Source organism: Bombus vosnesenskii, unplaced genomic scaffold (assembly GCF_011952255.1).
Source record: "Bombus vosnesenskii isolate JDL3184/JDL3185 unplaced genomic scaffold, Bvos_JDL3184-5_v1.1 scf7180000013266, whole genome shotgun sequence".
NCBI classification, from domain to species: Eukaryota; Metazoa; Arthropoda; class Insecta; order Hymenoptera; family Apidae; genus Bombus; species Bombus vosnesenskii.
Window position 1 is genome coordinate 1,278,317 of NW_022882926.1, and position 27,814 is coordinate 1,306,130.

The window sequence follows — 27,814 nt, forward strand, 5'->3', positions numbered from 1 at the left end:
CAGGTGGCGATATTCAGGTTCGACCTCTCGCGTGGCCGCCTCGCTTGGTGGCGGGACCTCAATTCCAGGTGACGGACACACGAAAACCGTGCCAGAAAACGTTCGTACGCGTCGACGTGAAGGTCGAGACTATCAGCCCGGTCCTCTGTGGTGTACTCGATAATCGAGATCGAACAGCCAAAACCGGAACGTCGTTCCGAGCAGCGTCGGAGCGACTTGATCACAGTTTCCACTCTGTTAGAGATCCGTGAAGTCGGGATATCCTACCTGCCAGGTGGACTTGTTCCTGGAATTGCTCTTCTTCGTTCAATTCTTCGTTCGTTCAATGGAAGACGGTGCGCGCGCGAACACGAGGTCCTCTGATATTGGCCCTGCGGTGATCATCGGGACCTGGTGATTTCAATGCACGGTGCGGCAGCAACGAGAGAGAAGCTCGTGATATCGTGCGCGATTTTTTCGCAGTGCTTTGGTTTCTCATAGACGGAGTACGATAAAGTCAATAGAAAGTAAATCGTGGAATATAATCGATCGTCGATCGTGAGACTCTGTCATCGAATCGTCAATAAGAAGAAACTTATTAAAAGACGGGACGTATAGAGGAAGGAACGGAAAGTTTGCGAAGAGATGTTCGAGGTGGACCAGGACGATCATCGAGGATTCTTGTGGACCAAGCTAGTGGACATGAAAGCATGAGAACGTGAGTATCCACGCAGATATCGTTCTGGTGTCGACCACGGGGAAAGAGGGAACACCGGCCTTGCTGGTTATATTCAGTTTTTTTTTCATTCCTGTTCGCTGCTCCAATTGTCTTGCCGCTAGAACGACCGGTCGAATCATGTGCCTCGTTTGATACTCGCTTCGGCGAATATTCTTCTACGAGATATTCTCGCTGATGCTTTGATTATCGGTTTCATAGGCGCACGATTTATTACGTGGCTCTTGTATTCGCGTGATACACGTGTTTGACAAATCTGATGCGCCCCGGGGGATTCTCGCGATTCTCGCCTTCTCCACGGTGCACGGTGAAATCATTCAAATCTCTGGGATGGAAAAGGATGGAGAGTGACGGAGAAGGAGGCGTGCAACGTGTACCAGGCCCCTTCGATGTGCCTGTTCAATGGAATGCCCGCTATTCACCGGTACTTTCGCGCGTTAAGTAACCAGACAAACTGTCGCAAACACGGGAACACGCCTTTTCCGTTAACCTGTTGTCTCCAAACATCGAGCAGGCTTCGAATTCAGACTCTTCGGTCCACCTCGATATAAGGTTTCTCGATTTCCTTAACGCGATACATGGAGTTACGTGGCTCGTACACGCGCTCTACGTAGCTGTGTGTATGTGCGTTTGTGGGTTTGTGTGCGTACGTGAGCGCACGCGTGTGTCATTGCATGTATACATACGTATGTGCGCGCGCTGAGCGTAAATACCTAGGAGAAGGTGGGCCAGAATGGGGACACTGGTATTCAAGCGGGCATTATCGAGTGATAAACGACGCGTGGAATGCAATAAATAATTTTCACATGCTGGACGGTACCAATTTTCAACGAATCGCGATGTCACATGCTCGGGAAATCGTTTTTCTCGTTTGATTAGGTAGGAGGTTTAATTTTAGAGGATATTCATAAATCTCTGGATATTTGAGAGTTTGAAATATATTTTTTGCTAAAATAGGTTGAGATTAGATCTTGAAAATATACCTAATATAATAATAAATGGTTAATAAGTGACAATTTTACTTTATAAACACGTAAATTACGTGCTAAGCGTCTGCTGATTAATGGATAAAAGTGTATAGATAAGATTGTAACATATAAAATGTCCGTTTGAAGGCTTTAGATTCTTTACTTAGATTACGTCAAGAAGTATATTGTTCGCTTGCGGTATGATCATCTCATCTCTTTTGTCTTGTGTATCTTTCATCTGAAGTAGTGTTGGAAGTTTTTCAGTATTTCTTTTAGAATGATACAGTGAATACACACGAAATTTCTCTCTTTTAAATATAGGTTTTTAAGATACCATTGCCAATGAACATTCTAGTCGTCCTTGGTTTCTAAACTTTTTTCCAGCCGATACCGTAGCCATGAAAATAGATGAACGAGACAACAAATATGTAAAAAAGAATTTGTACGAGAAATATCTAAGAATACTATAAATTTGAAAAATGTGTAGCTTTGATACACAGTGTGTTAATAAACTGACTTTGCTGGCTTATAAAATTACATTTATTTTAATCGAAGGAAAAGCACATTTTTCGTATGATATCTACGACCAAATGCATAAATACGTATGTACGTCGATATTTCGTTTTACAAAATTGCGCGTTCATTGGTCACACACGCTTAACACGATGAATGAAAACCGACGAGAGACCGTAATTGGAAGTGTCGCGTTTTACGAGGACTCGTTACGATTTCCTCTTTCGACGTTGCGTAACGCGATTGAAATGCACGTGAAGTCGGCGATCTGTTCGAGCGCGACGGGGACGTTACGAATTAACGATTGTGAAAAACTAAAAAGCAAGGTAAATCCGGAAAAGACGAGCAATGTGGAAGAAATGAAACGCTGGATGCAGGTGAGATTTACGAGCGTCCTTAAACATTCACGACTACCGGGACGTCATGGGACGCAAATCGACCGAGCTCGTTACCTCGTTAAATCAGTAAATTCCACATAAACGAGGACTATTCTAGATATTTTGTTCGTAAAGATTGCGAACAAGTTATATGTGAGGATTAATAGCAAAAATTCGTGCCTCTGCAGTTAATGATTAATAGTAGATTCGGTATAACAATTGAAAAAACGATGCCAAACGTTTGACCTATACCATATGCAAATTAATTTCAAAGTTTCCCTAGATATACATCCTACACCGATTTAAAACGTGTTCGAAGATAACGTTGACAACGTTTCAACTATTTTTACGAATCCACGTTCCATCGATAAAGTTTCCAACAAGCTAGCCTCCATTGTTCAGTCGACGTATCAATCAGATATTTTCAGTGTTCACGGCCGAGTGGCACAAAGAATCGTCGTTGCACGCTAGGATAAACGTTGATAAGCCTAGAACATGTTTAATATCGACAGGATATTCGCGAAATAAAATGCTTTCCCCGACCACCGACTGTCCTACATATGCCAGTTCTCCGGAAGGAGAACTTTCCAGCGTGTCCATCTTTGTCCGCGAATTTTTGTCCTACGCTCATCAAGGAGAGACTCGCAGCGGCAGAAAAAAAGAATCAGTGCGTGTCGTGGCGAGCGGAAAGCCGCGATTCGGTGATGCGTGAGACGAGCTATCCTGCGTTTATTACGGTATTGTTGTGCATGGTCGCTAACGGTATGACGTAATCGCCATTGTGGTCGCTCGCTGCGCAACGGGAGAATTCGGTCGGTGTACAGGAGGAATCGTGGAAAGAAAAGGGAAACCTCGATCGTCGTATCGTAACGCGATTACACCGGTGAAACCGAGGTAGTAATTTGGGAAACACGCTCCACGGTTCATTTAGAAAGTTTCCAGTATGATGCGTGACTTCGTTCGAAAGAAGATACATAATATGTTTCTTTACGTTCGTGTAATTTCGTGACGCAATCGTGCATTAATGTATAGAAGAAGATTGTATGTTTTTAGCATTACATTTTGTGATTTTTTGAATAGAATACTTTCGAGCGTGGTCAGTTGGTTTCATGCTCGTTTCTGGTTATTTTGGCTCAGTAGTTCTTGTCGTCACATCCATTGAGACTTTTTTTGGCACCGTTGGTTCTTTTGATTAATCTCTAATATCACTTTTTATATAGTCGTTAAAAATAAAACTCATTATTGAGCTTATAACGTGACGCAAAGAGGATACAACGTCGAACACGCAGTTTTGCCTTCACGATCATTTTCTCAGTTATATCGCAATCACAGCGTTAATTGAAAATCTAAACTCGTCATTAGAAACACATTAAAGACTTTCTTCTATAGAAATCTCGTTAACAGAATATGATTTCTGCTCGTGGAAATACAAATTCAGAATACAATCGAAAGAATCTATCGAAATTCGAGCGGAGCTTGTTCAAACATCGTAATATATGCCAGAAAGCAATTATCGCAAAGCAGAATCAACGAAATCGTGGAAAATCACGAATTTCGTATGCAAACGAATGAAATTCGATGGAATCGTAAGTTTCTCAACGAGAATTCATTATTTCTGTCTATAAAAAGCACAGAATCTTTTTTCCACAGTAAATAATTTCCTCGAGTATCGTATCTAGAAACATACGCAAACGAACAAAATTCGATAGAGTCGCAAGTGGCTCAGTAAAAATTCGTTAATTCCATCTAGAAAAATCGTGATAATATAAAATTATTACTACTATCTATAAAAGCGTAATAATTTCCTCGAGCCTTCTGAAGCAATCGTAAAGATGGACATGAACGTAGGAAACGATGAACAAACAGAGTGGAATGAAAAAATGCGATTTCCACGATGTGATTGTAACACGAAATCTGTTATCTTTCGAACGAAGCGTTAACGAGGACGTACGTGTGAAAATCCCGATATGACGTTATATGTCAGACTTGTGTACCGTGAGCTCGTGAAATCTGTTGCAATTATCCGTTTGCTGGTCGCCCACTATGAAAAGTATTGGCAACGAATTGTTGCAAAAGTCGACAGGAAAGTGTCGGCGGTATTGGTCATTCTTAATAGCGCTAATGTGTTTATAGGTTTATACTTTTTAATCGCTCACGATCGAGATGCTATCGGTTCAAGTTTTCTGTTAGCTCTTTCGTTTCTTCCTATCTTGTATATTTCTGTTTTTTCTTTCTCTTTTTTAAACATCCTGCAGAAGTAATTATTGAGAGTTAAGAAACAGACGCGGTCTGATTCGTTTGCACGCGTTTTGCATCGAGGTAATTACCGCCAATTAAGGCACACATTTTCAGCTTATGAAACATATTTTACACCTTTCTGCATTTTGTCGTGGAAACAGAAGGAAGATGCATTCTCTATTGCAAAAACAACGGTACACTTACATACATACATAGTTGCTTCATCATTTAACACAAATAAATTTTATTCTTTTTGCAAATCGACTGTGAAATCGCATGAAATCAAGCCTTGTTTTAATCCCGATTTTAATCTTCACCTTAACCTTCGCCCGAGTCTTTACCAAAATTATCATATTATAAAACATTCAATTTAATTCTCTTCGTCGTTCAATTTCGCCTAATATTTCGACTGATACGATAATTTTCACTTTCAAGGTCGTACGCGGTATGTTCCACAGCGAGGTGCAGCGCTGACTGAGGACACAGAAGAATCAACCAGGAAACGGAAGCCTAAACAACGGGATTCTGATCGAGGAAGACGATGTATCGGCCGAATTTTTACGAGAGCACGTGTTTGAGATGCGCTCAGACCGTCTACCAAGTGGACAGAGTCGGTCCACTGAAGGACTTCACGTTCTTTCACGCGGGCTGTTTCAAGTGCGCGATCTGCGGCACTAAACTGACCCTGAAGACTTACTACAACAACCAGCATACGATCAACGACAAGGAGGTGTACTGTAGCAGCCACGTTCCCAAGCCAGGTCCAGGAACCTTGGACGGATCTAGTGTAGGCATTAGGTCCGCGCTGAACGTACCGAGAAGCGGTTACGTCAATGAACAGATCAGAGCTGGTGGCGCGTCGCCGCGGGGAGTTTATCCACCTTGGTAAGGCACTCACCTTACCTTATCGTACCTTAACGCTAGACTGCGGACTTTTATGCAAACTTATATTTTCCAGAATATAACTAAAAAGGTAGAAACTTGGTATAAAATTGTTTTACTTAACAAGTACTATAAATTATACCTTGGGTATTTTATATATTCTTTCATATTATATGCATTCTGTGTAATTGTACACTTTTAAATTGCCTACAAATGTATAGAAATCTGTAGTCTACTTGTTACTATAGCGTCTGTGGTACTATAGATTGTTTGCCGAGGCTCGAAGAAAGCAGAGTTTCCCATTGTTCAATTTTACTGATTACTGTTCGAGTTTCGCTAGTTTATTCTGTATTTATTGTTGTACTCCTGTAGTAAGATTTCGAAGATTTCTAACATAATTGATAGAGTCTGTGTAAAATAAATTGTTGCTCGTAGTCATTGAAAACGGAATCTTCTGTTGTAATTCGTCCACGTTTCGTGATAGTTCAATGTTTCTTATTCCATAGAGAAGTGGTCTCGAATAATTGATTTTCAACAGGCTAAATAGCGTCGCGATTTGTTAATAATGTTAAGCTTCGTGTAGATCTATCAGCGATCCTCTGGTTTGAACAGAGTGAATGGAAGCTGATAATGATTTCATGTCTTCGGGATATAGAACTTTGCGGTGGATTTGTGGAAGGAATGTGTGCTGTAGACTTGCTAAGCAGGAGGTAGTAGAGTGTGTTAATTTGGTCCACTGAGAAATTGGTCGAGCTTCGGTGAATCAATTAGCACCAGGATAGGTGTATCGACCAGGTTGAAAGTCGTTTGGTTTGATTCGTCTTAGAACTGGTCATAGGATTTTCGTTTAGCCGAATTTTTCTTCTTAAAACAAACCTATTCAGACTCGATTCTTTTTAAATTTCTAGTTTCTATGAAATACATTGTAATTTCAAACAATCAATTTTGCGGTTCGTTTCTTTGTTAAAACAAATTTGTATAGAAAAGAAAAATCACAGTTACTTTCTTCATGCAATCTTACATCGCTGCACCCAAGTTAGAAAACGCGAGAAACAAATTGGATGGCAATTGATCTAATCAATGCATCCCTTTTCTTATTCCCTGTTACGTTTATCGGAATATCAGTACAACACGACGATTCTTCGGTACTGTTATATGTATCTACAGCATCGCAGCAATTCTACGAGGGAAAATAGAAAGAATCTGAGAAATACTGATCGGAATTCACAATGTAACTTCGTTACTAGAATACATTGGACGCAATCTTCCTATGATCGAAGAGATCTTGATTAAATAACAGTAATCATAATAAGGAAATTAATTACACGTAACACGTGTGGCAACTATTTAGTTGCAATTGAAACGGGAGTCCGGTTATTCGCATTGATTTGTTATCCTGTTCGTGTTGTTGGTTCGTGGCCGTGTTACCGGAAACGGCTGACATACTGTGCGGTAGCATGAGGTGTCATCGATTCAGGAAAAGTGTCGTGTCGTGTGGAACGTCGCGGTAACATATAATTTTCAAGTCTAAATGTGGGAGGGACGTGACACACGCGCGTAATTAAGCCGCGGCTTCTTAAGTCGCGCTTGCCGATTCCAAGGACGTGGCCTGATCGTACGTAACCGGTATTGCTATTCCAAAGGTTACAGGTTGAATTACGCTGGGAACGTTTTACTAGCACTGCTAGTAATGATACGTTGAAAGCGATCGTTGAATTAACTTGAGCATTTCTCTCTTTCCTGTCTTTCCTTTTTTCTTCTTACTTTTCTGAATTTTTCCGAGTTTAATATTTTCGCGATTCGCGAGATGACGGATGAAATATCTTCTACAAATGTAGATTATAAGAGAAAAATGCGACAAGTACAATATTTTCCTTGATTTTCTGTTCTTAAACTCGTGTGATGATCGAACAGGAGAATTTTATTATGAAAGTGAATTCAAACTGAAGATGATCTGTCAGGTTCAAAAATGGTCTTCTAAAAGTAGCTGATAAATTAGGAAATTTTGTGAAAGTCAAAAGTATAAACGGAGCAATACATATTTTGAAAATTTTGACGAAGATCACTGACCTATAGATGTTAAAAAATTCGTAATAAATTCACGAGTATAAGAAGTCTCTCGCTTTTTAAGATATTAAATACCTATCTTCAATCCGACTCAATTGAATACACGTACTTGATTTTTGAAATTGAAAACTTCGTAGAAAATGAAGTTTATCGATGTGGCTTTTGAAAAGCCGATTTAATCCTGTACAAACTAAAGTATAATTCATATAAATGGAATTCTACTCTACTAGATTATATTCCATTTAAAAAACCACACTCGATCTATTTTCTTTTTTAAAAATCTAAATTATATTACGATTCGTACTTTTATAATATTTTACCAATTGTTTAAAAATATGTTATTTCCAAGAGATTGAGAGCGTTGCAGAAAATCGCGAATTTCTACGTACGATGCATTTAAAATTCCTTAATGAGAAAGAGAAAATCATGGTTGGGTGAGGGAGATTCGTCACGATAAAGTCGCGTTAAACCTCGTTAAAATTCCATCGTTGTCTGTCACAGTTTGGATTATTCATTCTGGTTTTCTTTTTAGTAATAGAATCATATACGATGTAGCCGTTAAACGCAAATTGCTGTACAACAGCCCCGACAGAAAATTAACGTGCACGGCTCTCCTTTACGTTTCCTGTGTTTTAATGGCTCTTGAACGATCCGCCGGAAAGTCGATCGACTCGCTTCACGTTCGGTTTCACCACTTTCCCTTTGGTGTTAAATCGAGATCGCCGTTTAAGTGGAGTATAAATGGTCGCGCGGCCTTTTGTGCTCAAACGACCCTGTTAACGGTTTGTTAACCGTGTTCCTTAACCTTGACGACGCACGATTAATGCTTTATTGCCGATTCGATTCATCTTTTACTGATTTCGATTTCATCCCCGTAAAATCGACTTTTTTAATGATTTATAAAGGACACTAGATGTTTCAAAGAAGAAGAGAAAATTTGCTTTTTACAACTATTAGTTCGTTCAGTAAATTCGTGCCGCAGTTATACTCTTCGTGATGCATTTTCCAAACGCAGAATAACAAACGACTGAGATGAATGGTCTTATATGATCAAATTTAGTACAGTGGAAGCATTTGAGAGGAGGAAATTTAATTTTTCCATCTTAACAAATTGCGAGCGAGACGAATATTCTTTGTTAGTATCTCTTGGAAAATTAACATAAATTCGATTTCTCCAAAAATTTACGTTACAACCGAAGATATTCATTCTTCTGGCGATTTCACGAAATTTTTCACGCGAGAATTGACGCGCAAATCGGTCACGTAACACGGACACTTCTCTACAAGTCTGTCGAGTCCTGAATTTTTTTACCTATAATTATTTGCCACAAAAATTTGCCACAGAAAGTTTGGTTGGCAGTCATTCCCGGGACCTATATGCATACGTGTTAGTCGAGGCATCTGGTTCATCTTCGTTACATAACGCATCGCCACATTGGCCTTAATCCCGACCAGGTCTTGAACAAAGTGTGAAACCGCGATTGTGCGCGCGAGAAGCACACTTGCTCTCCGGCCGGAATGTCAATGGCTGACCCGATTTCCTTGAAATAACGAGCTCGCCTCCGAGAGATTCATGCGGACGCGATCGACCAGACGATCCTGCGTTCATTTTTCGATCGATCCGAAAAACAAGCGAAATATCTCGTTGCGCGTTAAAATATAAGTGAAATTGCTTTCGATAATTAGACCGAATAATTATACACGTGTACTGCAACAAAACTTTTGTGTAACAGTCTTCGTGATATAGTACAATACCGAATTGAAGCATTAAGTTAAACGCTAAAATGTCCAGCCAGTCGATTTTAATCTATGTTAATCAAGAAGCAGTAGTAATTGGAAGTGAAATACAGTTCTCATTAGCTAGATCAGAATCAGCAAGATTTTACTGCATAGTACATCATGTACCTCACAAATAAGTATAAAACGGTAAAATCTATTCGATTTGGCTTAATTACAAGAAGAAGGAGCGTGTTGTGCCTAAATTAAACGATAGTTCGTTTGGACTAATTCTTTTTCCCAATTACACCCTGCAGGCTATAAAATCGATCATAGAAAGACCTGTTGCAACGTTCAGGAAGTACCTCAAGGTTCCAAAAGGACCAGTACAACCTCCAATAAACGTACTAGTATAGAAACGTTACGTAAAGGTCGATGGGTCGTGAGAATGTCTGAATTTAATCGTTTGAAACTCTCGAGTATCGAATGCATCTGTTTCCTGAAAATTCTAAAGCCGTCAATTTATACAAGATATTTACTGCGCCTGGAGAAAATGTGATATTCGATACAAATTGAAAGTTTCCCCTTGGTTTTATTAGTTAGACGTGACAAGTATTCCACTTGCGATATTTTATGTCTGTTTCTATATGATATATACCCTGAATATTTTTCGGAGATTTCTATAAATATCTGCAAGTGTTTTAATACATATGGCTTGGATATGGATAATCTTCTCAAGCTTACGAAAGTATTTAACTCTTATTATACATTTAAGATGGCTATTCATGTTGTACAGTAATCTTTTTATTAAATATATGTTTACAATGAACATCTTGTAATCTGTATGTACGTTCTCAGATTGGTTTTATATTTGATCAATATAATTACGACAGTCGTGTCTCATTACGATGTTAATGAAATTTCAAAATTTTGTATTGTAACATACGATAACGAATAATATGAACACAAAAGTCCTATGGTAAGCCATTCAAATGCTTTCGTGATCCGGTGTATATTGTTTTCACCATTGAACAAACCCGCGAGAAGTATGCGTACACACATGGGTTAACGCGTGTGCAGTGGAAGAATTTCTTGTAGCTGCGTTTCGCGAGTTCTCTGCCTCCGGCTGACATAAGGAGCGCGCGCGTGTACACGACAAAGACAGAATGTCTGAATACAGAGAGAGAAGAAGAAGGAGAAGAAGAAGAAGCAGTGGCTTCAGCCGCAAGTGAATGAACCCCGGAGGAGAGAACGAGCGAGAGAAGGTGTAACACATTCATTTAACCAGAGACTTTCTGGTTTCTCATAAGCGATGCGGTGTTCGTGCGCGAGACGGCTGTTGTCAGGATTTTTCCTAAGTCGAGCCAATGAATCAGGCTCGTCGGCTCAGGCCCGTGTGGTAATTAGTTCTAGGATGCTTGTTGGAACGCGGCTGAATCGTTGATGAGCTCCGCGCGAAGCAGACTTGCACGTAGGAAAACGTTTCGAAGGCCCCGTTAAAAAGGCTGACCTAGTTCTTCGATGCGCGGAATCATTGAATTTGCATGCTAAATGCCGGAAGCTGCGGCAAATGTTGCACGAGTCAGGATCACGGTTACCAGGAATTTCTTTTCTCTCGGTTCTCTTGTCGTTAAATGAAGCTCGAATCGAGTCGGTGCAGCGATTTAGCTTTGCTGTATTTCTTAGTCTTTTTCGTCTCGATCACACGAAGGGAAATCACACCGACAGGCGATACGGTCGAATTATTTTTCGCTTCGAATGATCAAATTTTACGTTCATCATATTTTCCTAGTATTTTTATTTTGACCATGTGAGGGAAAATTGCTTTGGAAAATGACACGACTGGCACACGCTTGTCACGGTTTTTTATTATTGTCCATTTGAATTTCACCAAGAAATATCGAGTGAAAAAGGCGATATCGCTCGCTTTTGCTACGTTGCTACTTATGGTGCTATTTGATTTATTCGAAAGAAGATCACATCGTATAATAACATTACCTAACTAAATTTTCCATCCATCGTACATTTTGATTTTTTGAAAGAAAGATGACATTCTATAGGAGGCAACGACGATGACGACGATCCCTAGTCCCCCTGAAGACCCGTTGCATAATTTTGTTGCAGTTACGATAATGTAGACTCGCCTAATTGTGCCAGGCACCTAAACGGACATGGTTCACCGCCGGCCACGAATTCGTCCCAGCGTGATCTTCATGGGAACGCCGGCGGAGGAACGTCCTCGCCGTACAACCACAATTATTCCGGCGACGGGAGCTACCAGTACGGGAGATTCGACGCGAGCGCGCTTCACATCGCCCATGCCCTTAAGCAGACGGAGCTTCAGAAGGGCTACAGCAAGGCACGCGAGAAGCCCATCGATTATTATCTGGTGAGTCATTCGCATAGTCCGGTGAAATCATTCGTCACGGTCACCGCCATATTAGGAGCGGGTTACCTCTATTCCAACACCGATCTGCCGCGTAATTACGCGAGGTATCGAGCTTAATTACCACTACGCGGACCATCGTTTTATCAAAATATTATTACGGCGGAGCCCTCGATTAATTCAGCTTCGATTATCCGCGGTTTGATTAATCCGAATCTTGGTTACTCGCGTTTTGCTTATTTGATATAGAAGCTATATATACCGTCTACCATAAGTATTCGAATAGCTATTGGTTTTTGGATTTTGAACTTTTAAGATGATGAGATATTTTGATATTGGCTTTTCGGGATGAACAATCGTGTTGCGATTTTGCATTTGCACTTTGTATTTGCATTTTGGACCAAAAAAGTCAATATCAAGATACTTGCTGGTATTTAACGTAAATTGGATGGTTCTCTCTGACTTTAGTTTCTACTTATGTTATTATAATCCTGTTCTTTAAACTGTATCGTACACGCTTTGTAACGCAAAATATTAAATAAAGTAAAATCTGTTACAATCGTAGAATAAGTGTAATCGGTAAGTAGACTAATGTGTGTGTGCTAATGCTTATGATCGACGGTATGAGGCATCGTTATTTTTTCCTGAAGCACTCGTAATAGTTTTTGTTACATATATATTATATGATAGATCGCAATAAACAAAGAGTACGTTAAACTAAAGACGAGGATAGTTGGGATATTTATTTCAAAAATATCTGGAGCAAGTTGCTTCAGGACTGCGTTAATTACGTTTCTTGATTAATATAACTTCTTAACGGTGACCTGATTACGAGAGTTCGCGTTGAAGTATAGAAAATCAGATTTGAATTTCACGCTTTTCTGGATATTTAGGCAGAATTACTTTTCGCCAGTCGAGTCGATAGTAATAAATAACGACTCTTACATCTGCCAGATTGAACTGTCTTGTTAATCGCTTAGCAAACCTCTGAGAAATAACGCGCTAAAGCTTCTTCCAGTCATTGTAGAAATTATAAACGTACGTATTTCAAACATCAATCAATCGCTCTCCGAGCAATATGGCGCGATATCCGGTTTCTGAGAGCCATAGGACGCTGCAGAACAAAATCTGGTATTTCGCTTGTGCTCAGCGGCGCGTGAAGATACTAGGAAGAGTGGAATATATACGATAACCAAGTTCGTTGATTAGTTGGAGCGAGAAATACGCGTTGGCAGAAGGTAGACGCGTTTTAATGGAAAATGGTCGGAAGCCCGAATTTCCGATCGCGATGGAATGCGGGCCGGGTACCGGGATTCCATGCCAGCAGCCGTGACTTTCATGTGCGAATCGCTTGACAAGCGAGGAATGTGTACCGCCGCGAAGACGGACCCTACATGAAAATGAGATTGCCGGCTTGCTTTTCCCATCGGTGTCGGCGTAGAAGAAGAAGGCCGAGCCGCTAGTCGCTCCACTATCGGCGCGTTTTCTCTCAATCCGCTTTCGCGTGTACATTCAGCAAAACGCCTCCCGCCGGCTACGGCTGTTATTTATAGTATTTCGTGAATGTCAGCCTACCTGCGTGCACACTCTTACGAAACGAAAGTAGCGTGGGCAACGAGCAGGGTCGTGCACCGTGTCTACGCTTCGTTTCCTTCTGCGTCCCGTTGACGAGAAATCGAAAGATATGAACGTCCTTCGACGTAGTTATTAAGTTCGTTGATCGGAGAATTTTTTTTATTAATTCTATTAAATATATATTAATTATTGATTTACTGGTCCATTTAGGAAGCTTGTGAGAAAATCAACAAATTTTCGTAGAACTAACGTTTTGTAGAGTAACACGTGCACCATTTTGTGCAATGACTTATTCTTATTATATTTTCATAATATTTTTACATCGACAACTTTGCGAATCTCTTCCATAGAAACTTTCGTACAAAGTCTCGTGACTTTTGAAACTTACAGTTAATCGAATATTGGCGAATCTTCAAAGACGTTTCCTTAAAAATGAAGCCTTATACGCGAAGGTTTTATTCTATACTTTATAATCTTGCATAAAAAACTGCCATCTTCTCGCTTATACCAGGATCACAGAAACATTCTGTATACATATTATTACTAGCCATTTTTATCATACAGTAATAATTACAATTGCCAGTATCTAGAAAAATATTAGAAAATTATAGAAAGGAGACGAAACTGTCTCCGGAGTTTCTTTCATCGCCTGATTTTTTCGGTCGTTTACGCTTCACGCTCGTTGCAATGGTAGCGGTTTCTTACGATCGGACGATCAACTTCGAAATTGTCCGTTCGAACGCCTCGTGAATCGTCAAACACTGGTGATCTGGCGATGATCATGGTTCTGCGAATCGTAGAAACCCAACATAGGTTTCCGTCTTATTGTCTATAGGTTGGGTAAAGAGAACGATCGTGGAAAGTTTACGAGAGGTCGATAATTGGGAAGCCGCGTGGGCAAACCGATCTCGGGCGTGCCCGTCATCCTCTCGAACGTAGAAAGTATGATTCGTTTTAGCTAACGGTCCCGTCGAACGCGCTGCTGGTTATTATCGGTTGCAATAAAATAGAGATCGTTCTGTGTATCGAACTGTTAGAAGAGATTCACGCGATCTCCAGCCTGATATCGATATTGAAATAAAAAAAAAGAACAGTTGGATTTTATGGATTTATCAGAGCGGAATGAATTTTCACGTATGGCTACTGCGAATGGTCCTTGAATAGTACGATGCTTCAACCAAATACGAGTGTGGTAATTCAGTGAAAAATTGTAATACTCCAAAGCGTATCAAATTGTACGACTTGTAAATCTGTAATAAATCGAGCTAAACAATTCTAGCTCAATTAATATATTTGTTACGATATCTTGAATAAGACGGTACTAGAATGAAATATGAATGTGGTAATTCAATAAAAAATTGTAATACATGCTTTATATTTAAAATCATACTAAATTCTAAGCTTGGAATAAATTGAATTAGACGCGATCAATTAATACATTTATTATAACATCTTGAATAACACGATACTTGAATCAAATATGAATGTGGTAATTCAGTGAACAATTGGAATATTTTGAAATATACTAAATTATACAACTTCCGAGTCTAGAATAAATCGAATAAAGCGGGACTAATTAACATATTCATTATAATATCTTGAATCAAAGTCAATAGTAGTTTTACGATACGATACGCGTGCGATGCAAATTAAGAGTGGAACTATCGTGCTATTGTTTTATCTCCTATAAACGCGTTCCTCAGTCAAGGTTTCACGCGACGCGACGACTCAACTTTCTTCACCTGCTTCCGTGACATCCAAGAACAATAACGACGAACGTCCTCGTGAACATTAACCGAACTGTTGCCACGGAAGAACGCGTTTCCCTTGTATCTTCTTTCCATGTCAGCGTGCACACGCGAAGGAAAGCTCGCGCACGGACCCAGAATCGCTTCCGCTTGCGGTACTCGCTTACCACGGCTGACAGTTAATTAGAGAATCGTTCCGCGGCCACGGAAGAAGTCGTATACAGGAGAAGAAAGAGCAAATGAGGGGCGGAGAGGGCCACCGTGTGCGTATCCTGTTTTAAAGAGCGATTGTGGTTCACCTCTCACGCGCCTTCGCCAACAAACGACCCACGGATGTTAATTGGAATCGCTGTTGCGGTCAATGCTGTGTGCCACAGTCTATCGGTTTTATTCTTACTTTCTTCTCGCTCCTTTTTCGGCCAGACTGGCGGATTGAACGACAGATTGGCGCAAATGGACTGATCTTGCGTCTTGGACATTGACGTACGATTATTGTGTAACGATGGAATTAAATTATTCATAACGTTTTGCTATTAATTTAGTTTTCTATTTTCGTAGACATTTTTGTGGATGTTCGTAAAGGATGTTTCTGTTATATACATGTGATAACCATAAGAATGAGATTCTAAAATTGTACTACCAAGATCGAGCTGTTCTTTGAGTTTGGAATTAAATATTTGTCTTTGTTGGTGTTTGAAGAATTTTAGGAGAATTGTCTATCGGTGTTCAAAATATTCGAATGATCTGAGAATTCTCTAATAAATTTTATACGAATTTTTTCGTTCGAGGAAAAATTAATTAGGTAGAGTATCCGAACTACACGAAGCTGACAATCTTGCGGAACTTTGTTTGAATTTAATCACAGACCGATACAAATCTTCTGTTTACGAACGACGGGATTAGCAAGATGGAATTGAATAGACAGCATACGCTTTTTATCTGTATCGCTTTTTATCAATACGCGCGAAGAACCAGAGTCTTATTGAACGTGACAATTTTTAGTAAAATCGACTTTAGCAAAAACGTATTCGCGGATCAAACACGTCTGTCCGTTCGAGGGAAAAGCAAACAGCAGTTGGAAGGTTCGTGACGGAATCTTGGTCACGAACCAGTCACGAAAACAGGCATCAAAAAGAATCATATTTCTTTAACGGCGCTAGCAAACAGATCGATCGAATTAATCCTATTAACGTGATTTCTTATTTTATTCTATTTTATTACATCCAAAGAGAACAAGATCTTTATTAAATCTTCTAGTTAGCACACTAAATAAAATGAAAATCGCGATATAGTTCAACATCCATAAACTTCGAAATGAAAGATTCTATCGAACGTAGAATATGAAACGATAGCAAACGACGAAGACGGTTCTTGGCTATTACAAGAAGTGTTTCTCCAAACAGAAAACAGAGAACTCTATGGTATGGAATGCTGGTTAACCAGTCAGTTGTAGTAAAGTAGTCACAGGAAAGTGCTTCTTCAATGACGCGAGTAAACAGATGGTCCGAATTAATTCTATTAGCGCGCTTTCTCATCGTTTCGTCGATAATTTTTACCGATCCACTCGAGTGCAAACGACAAGATTAACAGAACAAGTAACATACTATGACCATCGATTTGAAAATAGCAACCTCTCGGTCGTTACAAGAAATTGTTGTCTCTTTTTTTTTTCTGGAAACAGCCTAATTGCATCTGTCGCCGCGAGAGGCTGAGGCTCGTCTAAGCAATTTCAGCAAGCACAACCGCAACATTCCTTACTGTACAGAGCGATTCGACCATAGAGATAGAATCTTACGGTTGTATTTTGTATCTCTGTGGTTTTTTATGCAAATAATTTGCTGTTAATTCGCTATAAATATTCAAAAAGATTTTATCTTACTTGCGTTATCTACGTTGCAATCTTTTCAATTTTTGTTTGAATTAATTTTACGCGATCCTTACAGGCTGTTCTAGTTTCTTCCCGGTATGTTTTAATACTTTTCATGTTTCAATACATGACGCATCTATAAATTTTCAAATATCTCCGTCGAATCGTTTCATACAACTCTTAAAAACTCTAAGCGTAAAAAAAAACAGCTTCGAAATGTCAGTGCTCTCTAACATTGTCCTTATTTGCGGTTATTTCACGCAATAACGTGCGCTGCTATGACGTAACTGTAGCGTGGGCATTTGAGTTTGTACGCGCGACCGACTTGCGCAGGAAATTGCTTGCGTAACGCTATACCAAATCTGAAGAAACCCTTTTTCAAACTGAGTGTCTATCTGTGTTCCATCGGTTACTTTGTAAACGGAGAACGAATCCACTAATGCTCCATCGGTACTCGTTTCTCTTTCCCTACGAACGCTTCGATTTGTCGAACGATTCTGGAGCGCGCATCTTGTTTCCAGCCAAAAGGAAAGCAGAAACGCGGCGTGAAAGTAAAGCTGACAAAAACTGGACGACCGTCGCTGGGACGTTTAGGTGCGGCCTCCGCTTTTTGATAGACGAAGAAGATGCCTCGGTTTAATTGCGAGCCATCCCTGGTGAAACTCGTTCGAGTTTCTGCTGAACGCGATTCCCGAAACCGATCCAACGAGTTCCTTTAAATTTCCCGCGCGGCAGGCGAGGAGGATATGCAAAAAATTCCGGCCTTCTTTTTCTTTCATAATTAAGAGAAAGGCCCTTGATGACCCTTTTTTTTTGTTGCAATTATCAGGATCGAGATGAGCAGACGCGACTCGAGATGAAACATCGCAAGGAGGAGGATGACCTCTATCGGAAATTCGCTCACCATCGTGAGGAGGAAGACAGACGAATTCGAGAGGAATTTAGGGTACGTGCTTCTTTCATCTTGAACCGAATTTAATTCTATCATATTACACGTATATACAGTTCTGTTAATACTGTATTTGTGAACTAGATGGTGTAATCATGGAAATGAATAAAAACGGAGTTAATAGTTGGTATTAGAAAAACGTGAGAACATTATACAGGATGTTACAGTTAAATAGGTCACCTAAATATTTCTTTCATAAAATTAAAGTGAAAGTATCTCTTGAACTGATCATTTTCAGACCCAGGTATCTTAATATTTTTGTCTAAAAAATAAAAGAAGACGCACCGATTGTTGTATAAAAAAAAAGAAAATAGAGTTATTCGTTTATATATCGTTATAATTCGTTTAAAAGAATATAGATGATCTTGAAATCTTGAGAAAAAATTGAGAGCCCCTTCTTGGGTTGAAATTAAATTTGAAGCATGAAAAGTTTGTAACAGGGTTAATTAATATATTCCAATTTAAATTCCAAGTACCTGGAGAAGAAAATCGTTTTGGGAATATCTGGATCAATATCGAGCAAGCTCTGTGATTAAAAGATCGTGTTTCTTAATTGAATAGGACGAATGGGAGAAGGAACTAGAGGAACTATCGGCCAGATGGGAACGCGAAAAAGGTGGAAGAGCCCGAGCCCAGCAATTTCAACAAGAGAAGGAGGACTTGGAGAAGAACATGACTCTTCGTAGGGACAAGAAAAAGGAAAGTCTCACGCGCAAAATGCTGGAGCACGAACGGTACTTATTACCTAATTAAGCTGATTCCATTGCACGCTGCTCTGATCACGTTCATTATGAAATGCAAGAAAGGCAAGCAACACTCTTGGGCTAGCTGACCCACGATTAACTCTTTGATTTGACGATTGTTAACTTCTCTGCGGAAAAACTACCCATTTTCACCTACGAAACTTAGTGTCAGAGACTAAAACAACAAAGTCTTTCCTGGTAGTGTAGCGAGTATTTTTTACACAATGGGATTTACATTGTAGAAAGTGGATTGGAGCGTTAGAAAGAAAATCGAGTGAGATTTTTCTTCGTTAGTACTACATTGTTATATCCACGTTCTATATAATTTTGCATTTCTTCTAAGAAAATGTTGCTTTTTGTTTACACAGCAGCAGTCGAGTTCACTAAACATTGAACAATTTTACAAGAACTTCTCCTTTCTCTTTCTCAGTATTTCACGAATGAAGTACGATCGTTCTACTTGCTAATTAACAAATTCCTTCCTGGTTTATTGTATCTATCGATGATTAAGTTTCACTCAAGTAATCTAAAAATTCAGTTAAGTTCTATGGGATTCATTTGGAAAAAGAAGTTAACATTCAATAGGCGCAGTTAAATGTCGTTTCGTATAAAAAAAAAAATTTATTTTTAAAAGTACAGAAAGTGATTTCCATTCGAATCCGTAGACAAGGTATCTCGTATGTTAATGGAAAAAATATGCGAGATACTCACCTGAAACGTCGTATGAATTACTACGTAAGACATCTCGTCTACGTATGCACATATTAAAAAAAAACATCTGTGAGTTTAATAAACTTTTCTCGAGTTGTACAAAAAAATAGATACATATTCATGAGCCGGGGATCAAGCGCATCCTACGCAGGAATCATAAAATACAGAGATTTTAGCAAGAAAATATTCCCCCTCGAGAAATATGAAACAGCAAAAAAGAAAAAAAAGAAAGAAAAAAGAAAAAGACAGATCGGAAGTCGAAACGTTCTTCTTCAAATCAAGCGAATTTTACACGAACATCGTTTCATATACATGTTAAAATGAAAATAAAAAAGATTCATCATTTTAACCACATAACCAATCTACGTCTTCGCCACATACGCGTATCAACTAAATTTGGATCTGAAGATATTAAAATCAGAATGAAGTTCCAGCCTTTGCATTAGCATTTCGAGAATTGGTTCTTCTCGATTTGCTGATGAACCGCGAATTCTCGTAACTACTGATCAATTTTCAGGGCGGCGACCGCAGCATTGGTGGAAAAACAGAGCTCGGAGATGTTGGAGCTGATCAATGAGGCAAGAAGCGAGTATATGCGGCAGGAGAGCTTGTATCTCGACGAAGGGGACGGTTATGCCCAGGAAGCACCGCCTTTGCCTTATCCATCGCGTGCTCCACCCCCACAACCCCCTGCCCTCGCAAAGTATCACATCTACAATGATCCTCTGGAGTTTGCTGACATGGATCAGATAGCTATTTCGGTAAGCCCCCGTCGTAGTGCCAACCCCCTTTAACACCGTCATCCCCTTGTAAATGTAACGTCGAGGAAGAGTCGAAAGGGGGTGTGTTACACCCGTGGAATTTTAAACGGACGGCTTGGAATCGGTGCGGACCGATATTTTCATATATTCGAGACGGCCTCGCTTTTATCCGGTCTCCGTCTATATACGAAGACCTCGCGTAATCGATTTACGACCTTTCTTTCATTCGAAGGATAGCGAGGAAACGGTTGATCGCCTATGACAACGGTGTCGTGTCGAGGCTATTCGTTATGATACCATTGAACGGTACTGTACCATTAGTGTGATGGAAGGGTGAAAGAGGTATTGTGCTAGTTCTCGTGAATGTTTAAGTTATACGGAATCGGTGGAAATTGGGTGATGAGTAGAATGTGAATGTTTCTATGAATTTGTATTTTTATGGATAGAACTGAAAAGGAATCACGGTCTCGAAAATATCTTTCTTAACTTTGTTCGCGAACTTAGCATTCGGAACTTAACTTTGTTAGCGATTTTATTAAAATTCTGTTACATTAGGAAACTATTTAGGCAAAAGTTTATTAAAATAATAGAAATTGTTATTTGGAATTAATAATAGTAATAATTCAATTTAACATGATTTTATGTGTCTTAACATTGCTGAGTCCATCGTTATTATTTTATGTTCTTTTTTTTTTGTTCTTTTAATAAATCAGGTAGCTCAAGAAGATCAGAAAACATTCACGGATCTGGTACGGCAGTTGGTGAGCAGATGCGGATCAGATATAGAAAAAGCTAGGACGATATTCCGATGGATCACCGTGAAGAATCTAAACACCATGCAGTTCGACGAGAATCTGCGCGGGGACACGCCTATGGGCTTGCTGAGAGGCATAAAGCACGGGACTGAAAGTTACCACGTTCTGTTCAAACGACTATGCAGGTAAACGCAACTAATTTAACACCTCGATGATCTTTCTCACGACACGCCCAAAATAATAATTCACCCGTAAGACTGGTTCCATGTTTCAAAATTATACGAATGGAAACAATAATGATAGACTAGCGTTTCAAACGGACCGGAAGTTTCACACATTGATCGAACGTATTAAATACAATTACAATCTCCATTATTTCGATCAATCGTATATTTTAGATTTGGTGTTTTGTTTTTCACGACTCACTTTGAATATCATATTCTTACAGTTACGCTGGATTGCACTGTGTGGTTATAAAGGGTTACAGCAAGTCGGCTGGTTATCAGCCAGGCGTTTGCTTCGAGGATAACCGATTCCGGAATAGCTGGAACGCAGTTTACGTTGCTGGTGCGTGGAGATTCGTTCAATGCAATTGGGGGGCACGACATCTGGTCAATGCCAAAGAAGTTCCTCGTCCTGGTCAACCAAAAGCTAAGAACGATAGTTTGAGGTATTTCCCTGAAACCTACCTTCTGTTTCGAACATTTGACATGACACAGTTTTTTTCAATTATTCAACCTGTTCAACTCTTCGTTCTTCGCAGATACGAATACGACGATCATTATTTCCTGACAGACCCGCGAGAGTTCATCTACGAGTTCTTCCCCCTTCAAGAGGAGTGGCAATTGCTTAAACAACCGATTTCGCTCAAAGATTTCGAAGAGCTGCCTTTTGTGCGTTCATTGTTCTTCAGGTAATGCAACTCTTTCGCCAAATACTCGTTAAAAAACTAAATTCCTTAACTTTCTCGCTTAACAAAGTTGCGTACCCAACCGTTTCATTAAAACTATTCATAGCATACACTATCGATCATAAGTATTTGAACACTTGCGGATATTTAGTACGAATTGAGTGCTATTCGTTGCTTTTGTTTTTTAATTTTTTGTAATGAGTAAATCTATCAATTCATTCGCATTATGTTTTGACGCGAATACATTAACGAACTTAGAAGAGACTTATAATAGGGAAATTAAAATTTATTAGAATCTTCAATAAATATAACGAGTAGGTGTCCTATATAATACTTATGGCCGACTGTGTACACGGAAAAAAAGAATTTACTCACGTTTTATGTAAATTCGACAGGTACGGCCTCTACTTTCCGGATACGAACACGAATGCCGTTATGTACACGGATTCTACGGGCGCCGCGACCGTCAGGATAGCGATGCCGGCTCATATGCAGTCGTCCCTCATCTTTCACTATAATCTCAAGTTCTACGACAACGATGGCGACGGATACGACGGCGTGTCATTGAAACGTTTCGTCATGCAGGTAACTCGAGATACTTTTGCCGCAAAACGGCTACGGAGAGCGACATCTTTTCACGGTTTTACGGGCTAATTATCCGCTAGCCGCATTCGTATAAACTAATTAAGGAAGTGTCATTAAAGGAAGAGACCCTTAATAGGAGTTTAAGAATCGTTTGCTAATGAATTACTCGCCAAGTGAAATTAATTGGCCGACAGAAATTCGCAAAAGGCTCGTAGTTAGGTGGGTTCGGGTCTGTTTAAACATCAGCATTTCCCATGTTTATGACGATATTAGCGTTTTCCAATATTGATTTTCAATGTGGCCTTAACGAGCTGTTTGGACAGTCCACGTAATTAGTCAAATTTTAACGACACTACATATCAGAGTACTATTTACGTTTGTACAGTGTTATGTATGGATGATACGAGCTTTAAAATTAACTGTACAATTTTTCGAAGAACTTTTACCGTTAGGATATTACATATTAAGATTTTATTCGGAAATTTGTGTTCGTAGTCTGTCGTTGGGAATATCGTTGCGTTTCGTGTGCACGCGCCCTGTTCAGGAGCTTTTCTCCTGGATATTTTTGCCAACGCGGTGACACCCAAGGAATACTTAACCGGAGAGCCGATGAAGTTCAAGAGCGTGTGCAAATTCAAAATTGCATGCGAAGAATTGCAAACAGTGATGGTACCATTGCCAGACTGCGCGAGTGGCGAATGGGGTCCAACCAAAGCCACGAGACTGTTTGGTCTCATACCAATAACTCATCAGGTACACAAATAAGACATTTTTAACTAACAATAATTAAATTTTATGCAGTCACAAGCTTCCAAGGTTGAAAAATATAACTCGAGATACTTTTACGAAAGAATTCCAGTTTTACTGAGAGTTTTATCATGTAAATTTGGAATTGCCAATTTCAAGATTTAAGGTGCTTCTACAAGATATATGTCGCTCTAACAAAAGCTATATTTTTATAACCACCTTTTTGTTTTTATAATCAGGAGGCCTTAGTGTTCGCTGGTCGCGAGTTGGAGATCCAATTCCGAATGTCGCGACCGCTGACCGACTTCATGGCGACGTTGCATAAAAACGGAATCGAGGAAAAACGACTCTCCAAATACGTAACGCACTCGATCGCTGACGACGACGTGGTGACTTTCTCGATCAGCTTTCCCGAGGAGGGTCAGTACGGTTTGGATATTTACACCAGGGAATCGACGAGTCCCACGAATGTTCCCCACGACATCACCGGTGAAAAGCACCTGCTCACGCATTGCTGCAAGTATCTGATTAATTCCAGCAAGAGGAACTAGCAACGTCGACTACGATTTCGTATTTTTATGCATATAGTATATATACAATATAACGATTTCGCTGGATCGATTCGATACATGGATACGAAGAAATACATCGCGTGTATAAATTGGTACATGTGATGAGACTAGACTAAAGGTGCTGCAAGTTCTTTTATCATCGTGTTCTTCTCTATTTCCTTTATTTCTATGGATACATTCCTTCTTAACTACGAATTTGAAGAACTTCGAGTGACGTGTAAAAACTAATCTACGAGATTAGCCTTTACTTGCCAGTAAACTATTGATTAAAGAGTCAACTAAAGAGTCGATCAAGGTGACGATTATGCAAGATGATTTTCACGATGATAGCCAAGAAAACAAAGGGGGAAGGTGGTTTTCGAACAACTGGTTCTTGAAACTTTGGCACGAGGAACTTTGAAAAATGTCACCGAATGCGAGAACGATTCCGATCTGACGCGCTACCTCCACGTTCTTCGTAGTTTGTAATAACGATTATTATCTTATTTGAGATGTGTTTGAGGATATAATCATTAGATTGTGGATATTTATGCAATGTTCATGTTTTTATAAACACGACTGTAAGACATGAGAACGTAGGAGAAATTCGTTTCACCTATTAAACATTATAACGAGTAATTGCATTTTCGATATTTGATATATTTTTTCATACTACGTGCATTCTATACATTTTTGCATCTTAAAATGTTCCACAAACGCATAAAAATCTGCAGTCTAGTAATCTTAGTCGAAGGATAAGTTGTGTTTAATAGGGTCCTTATTTAAAATTCGCCGATTCTTTTGCGCGGCGACCATCGTGTCGTCCGTGTTTCAGCGAGAAAGTTGGCAATTATAAGTTAACCAGCTCTGGAGATCGACCATTGCGCTCCGACCGCATTAATCAAACTTTCTCGCCTCGACTCGAAGCATTAATCCCAATTATCTCGGTCCGCTTTAACTCAATGTCGAGAATCGCGTTTCGTTTTTACGCGTTCGAGATATTTGGACAGAATGGAACGAGACTTCGTTACGCGAGGTGCTTTTATGTATATGGATTATGCACACGATCCGCTGATTTTTCGATCGGTCGATAAAAACGAGCAAAATTATCGATCGAGATAAACGATCTATGAAAATAAAATCGGCGAGGAATGGTTCGTTTTCATGCTTTGTTCTTCTAAGTTCTTCGTATTCTAACGATGGTATATATAAAGCATTCCATTTTTCCTTGTTGCGAACGACCATAACCGCAAAATTGTTACACGAAGCGGAATAATTACAGTGGAAGCTTTTTATCTGGATAAGTCGGGGTAAGAATAAGTTGTAAGACATTTGGGATAATCGAGTATTTTTGATAATAGTTTATTAGCTACTGCCTTCAACTTTCCATAAATTCGAAATAATAAAGTATAAAATAAATATGAATAACAAAATATATAGGAGCAGAGCTCTTTTTTAACCTCCTCAATTGTGCAAAAGGACCTGACGTTCCAGAAAACTAAAGTTGATGTGAAAGCTACGTTCCATTTTTGATATAAATGATCCATTTTTTTCTAAATACAAGTAAATGATTGCATATATTCGATATAAGAATACGGGTTCGTATAATTAAAGCTAAGTCGAGCATAAGTAAGCTCGACCTCGTATTAATTCGAATAATAGAAGCTTAGATATAAGTTCGTATATCTAAAGCTGAGTATTAACTTGTTCGTATAAACGAGGTTCTACTGTATTTCGTTTGTCTCTAGGACACCATAAGGATATACGACATTCCATTTCAGTAATTATGTATCTAGGTTCATTCAGAGAGATTTTGAAATCACGAAATTTTGCGGCTACGGTGGTTTCCGAAGTTCAGGTGCTATATGTTATTCTGTCAGGATTAGCTGCACGATTCTAGTTATTCTCGTACGCGAGAGGAACGAAAGCGTTGAACTTTTCAAGCGGAAAGTTTTCAGCGGTAAAAGCTATATAATTGTTCATTTTTGTAATATGAATATCTTTTATCTTCCCCTCTCTTCCCCTCTCCCTCCTTCCCTCCCTCTCTCCCCCTCTGTCTCTCTCTTGTCTTTGTTGTTATTTCGAAGTTATAACAACGCTTATGCAAAGAAAGTTCTCCGCGATTCCTATTACCGGTGGAATAAAGTATAACTCGAGCTTAATATCCTCTTTCTCATTGTTTCATTCTAACGAGCATGTAAATTAATTTTTATACATATTACAGATACGTAATAAAGACTCGTGTTCTTGTAAAGAAAAAGGAAGTAATAAAATCTAATTTTGTGGAAACTTGGCGATATCCAGTTCATGCAGCACAAGATAAACTTGTAATTATTTTCTTTATTCAATTATATTTGTCATTAATGTTCTAATTAATTTAAATAATTAACTTATGTATGTATAGTAGCATATGAAAGCATTCTTGTAGGAACCTTTTATGAATATATTATGTGAGTTGTGCAAAACATTTTGAAATGTTAGTAACACCATAGTAAGACTTGACTCTTATGGTCGTATCAGTAAAATTTAAAACGAATTTGAAAATGTATATAGAAGTTGCAGAATATTTGCTATAATCATATATTCAGTCAGAAATAGAAGTATACAACATGAATATTGGTTTCAAATATATGTATGTATATAATTAATACTACAGATATTTTTAAAAGTTTCGGTAAATGTTGAAATACTTTTAAAAGTCACTATATGTGCGTATATGTGTAGTTACCTTTTTAAAATGATGTCCGTGTCCCGCTTCATTCCCGCCAAGAACTTCATCAGTCCTCCTGCAGATGACAGCACCATCTTAGTTTCGTTTAGTGCCGTCCAACACGCAAAATCCCGCGTTTCGATTAAGCGCGACAAACGAAAAGTCCGTGGCCTGTGACAATACTCTAAACTGTACCAGATCGAAGATAAACGGAAAGTTTTACTAGTGCAAACAGAAAACTAGCGATTTCGAACATCCAGCGTACATTTAAGTTAAAGTTGGAAATATCATGAACGGACTGCAACGAAACCGGTGAGTCTATTAACACTTTCACGTTATACATTACGAAGTATGCTTTGATAACGCGTTATTATCGACTAAGATTATTAATTAGAAGAAAAAATATCGTTTGAAAACGCTTTTTGAAGGCTCCGTGTAGTTTGCTATTACTATGACGGATTCACAATAATTCACGGTACACGAACGTTACGGAGAGTCACATTTCAAAATGTCTACATCAAAAGCAATCACGTGACGCATATCCATATCGATTTATCGAAGCGAAAAGCATTTTACGCGCTTTCTCCCCTTATTTTTCGACCCCAGGCATTCTATGCTCGCGAGACTTCTTAAAATGCGTTCGTAACCGGAATTCCACTCATAACTGGTCGCATTCCCGTGTTTTCTCATAATTGTAAAAAGTTTTACGGTTGAGCCTTTATTAAAGTTCCTATTCGTCTATATTACTATACATATACATATACCACATATTTTCATACATGTATGTAGATAGGCTACCATACATTCATGTACATACATATATACGTATGAGAGGCAGAGTTTTAAAAAATCAATTTCCAACATTTACGAGCAATTAATGGAGTCGAAAGCGGCAGGATGGTTATCGATTTCCCCGATATCTGATATTAGGATCGCGTTTGAAAGTTAAAACGGTCGCGTGTGTGACATCACGGTGTACATTGTGTACAGGGAGGGCGCTTTCTCGATGTATATGCAGTGAAATTATACTTTATAAAACAGCGTGGCCTCATACGACGAAAAACCGACTAGCCCGGTGTACCATATAGAACATTTTTTCTTTGTCTTTCTTCGTTCGTTCTCTTTCTCACTTTCTCTGTGCATGGATTTACGATACATATTTATCAGCGACGTGAACGAAGAACGATTTATTCGGCGAACCGTGCGACGTGCGACGAGTGACACGATTGCAAAGGACGATCGATATCGCGAAGAAAATCCGGATTTAAGCCGGGATTAATTTAAGAAATAAACGGCTGACCGGCGGAGTTTCAATTCTGAATTTCAGATGCCCTTTTTCA

At 39.2% G+C, this 27,814-nt stretch overlaps 1 protein-coding gene across 3 annotated transcripts; it reads left to right on the forward strand.

Moving 5' to 3' along the window:
* LOC117243497 (hillarin) lies at nt 1–26,053 on the forward strand. 3 transcript variants are annotated; one of them, XM_033511041.1, is made up of 12 exons: nt 1–697; nt 5,247–5,696; nt 11,601–11,865; nt 17,882–17,998; nt 18,563–18,735; nt 19,973–20,216; nt 20,930–21,156; nt 21,420–21,641; nt 21,735–21,884; nt 22,277–22,466; nt 22,962–23,219; nt 23,453–26,053. In XM_033511041.1, the coding sequence occupies exons 2-12, from the start codon at nt 5,353–5,355 to the stop codon at nt 23,762–23,764; spliced, it is 2,502 nt and encodes an 833-aa protein (XP_033366932.1). In that variant the 5' UTR covers nt 1–697; nt 5,247–5,352; the 3' UTR covers nt 23,765–26,053. The 3 variants fall into 3 exon arrangements, with proteins under 3 accessions (XP_033366932.1, XP_033366934.1, XP_033366933.1); XM_033511043.1 differs by having other exon boundaries at nt 11,634–11,865; XM_033511042.1 differs by lacking the exon at nt 1–697 and adding an exon at nt 3,343–3,467.
* Nucleotides 26,054–27,814: the final 1,761 nt, after the last annotated feature.

Coding starts and splice junctions, on each gene's coding strand:
- LOC117243497 (XM_033511041.1), top strand. CDS start 5,353: ATGTATCGGCCGAATTTTTACGAGAGCACGTGTTTGAGATGCGCTCAG. Junction 18,736..19,972: donor AAAATGCTGGAGCACGAACG/GTACTTATTACC, acceptor ATCAATTTTCAG/GGCGGCGACCGCAGCATTGG. Junction 20,217..20,929: donor TGGATCAGATAGCTATTTCG/GTAAGCCCCCGT, acceptor TTAATAAATCAG/GTAGCTCAAGAAGATCAGAA.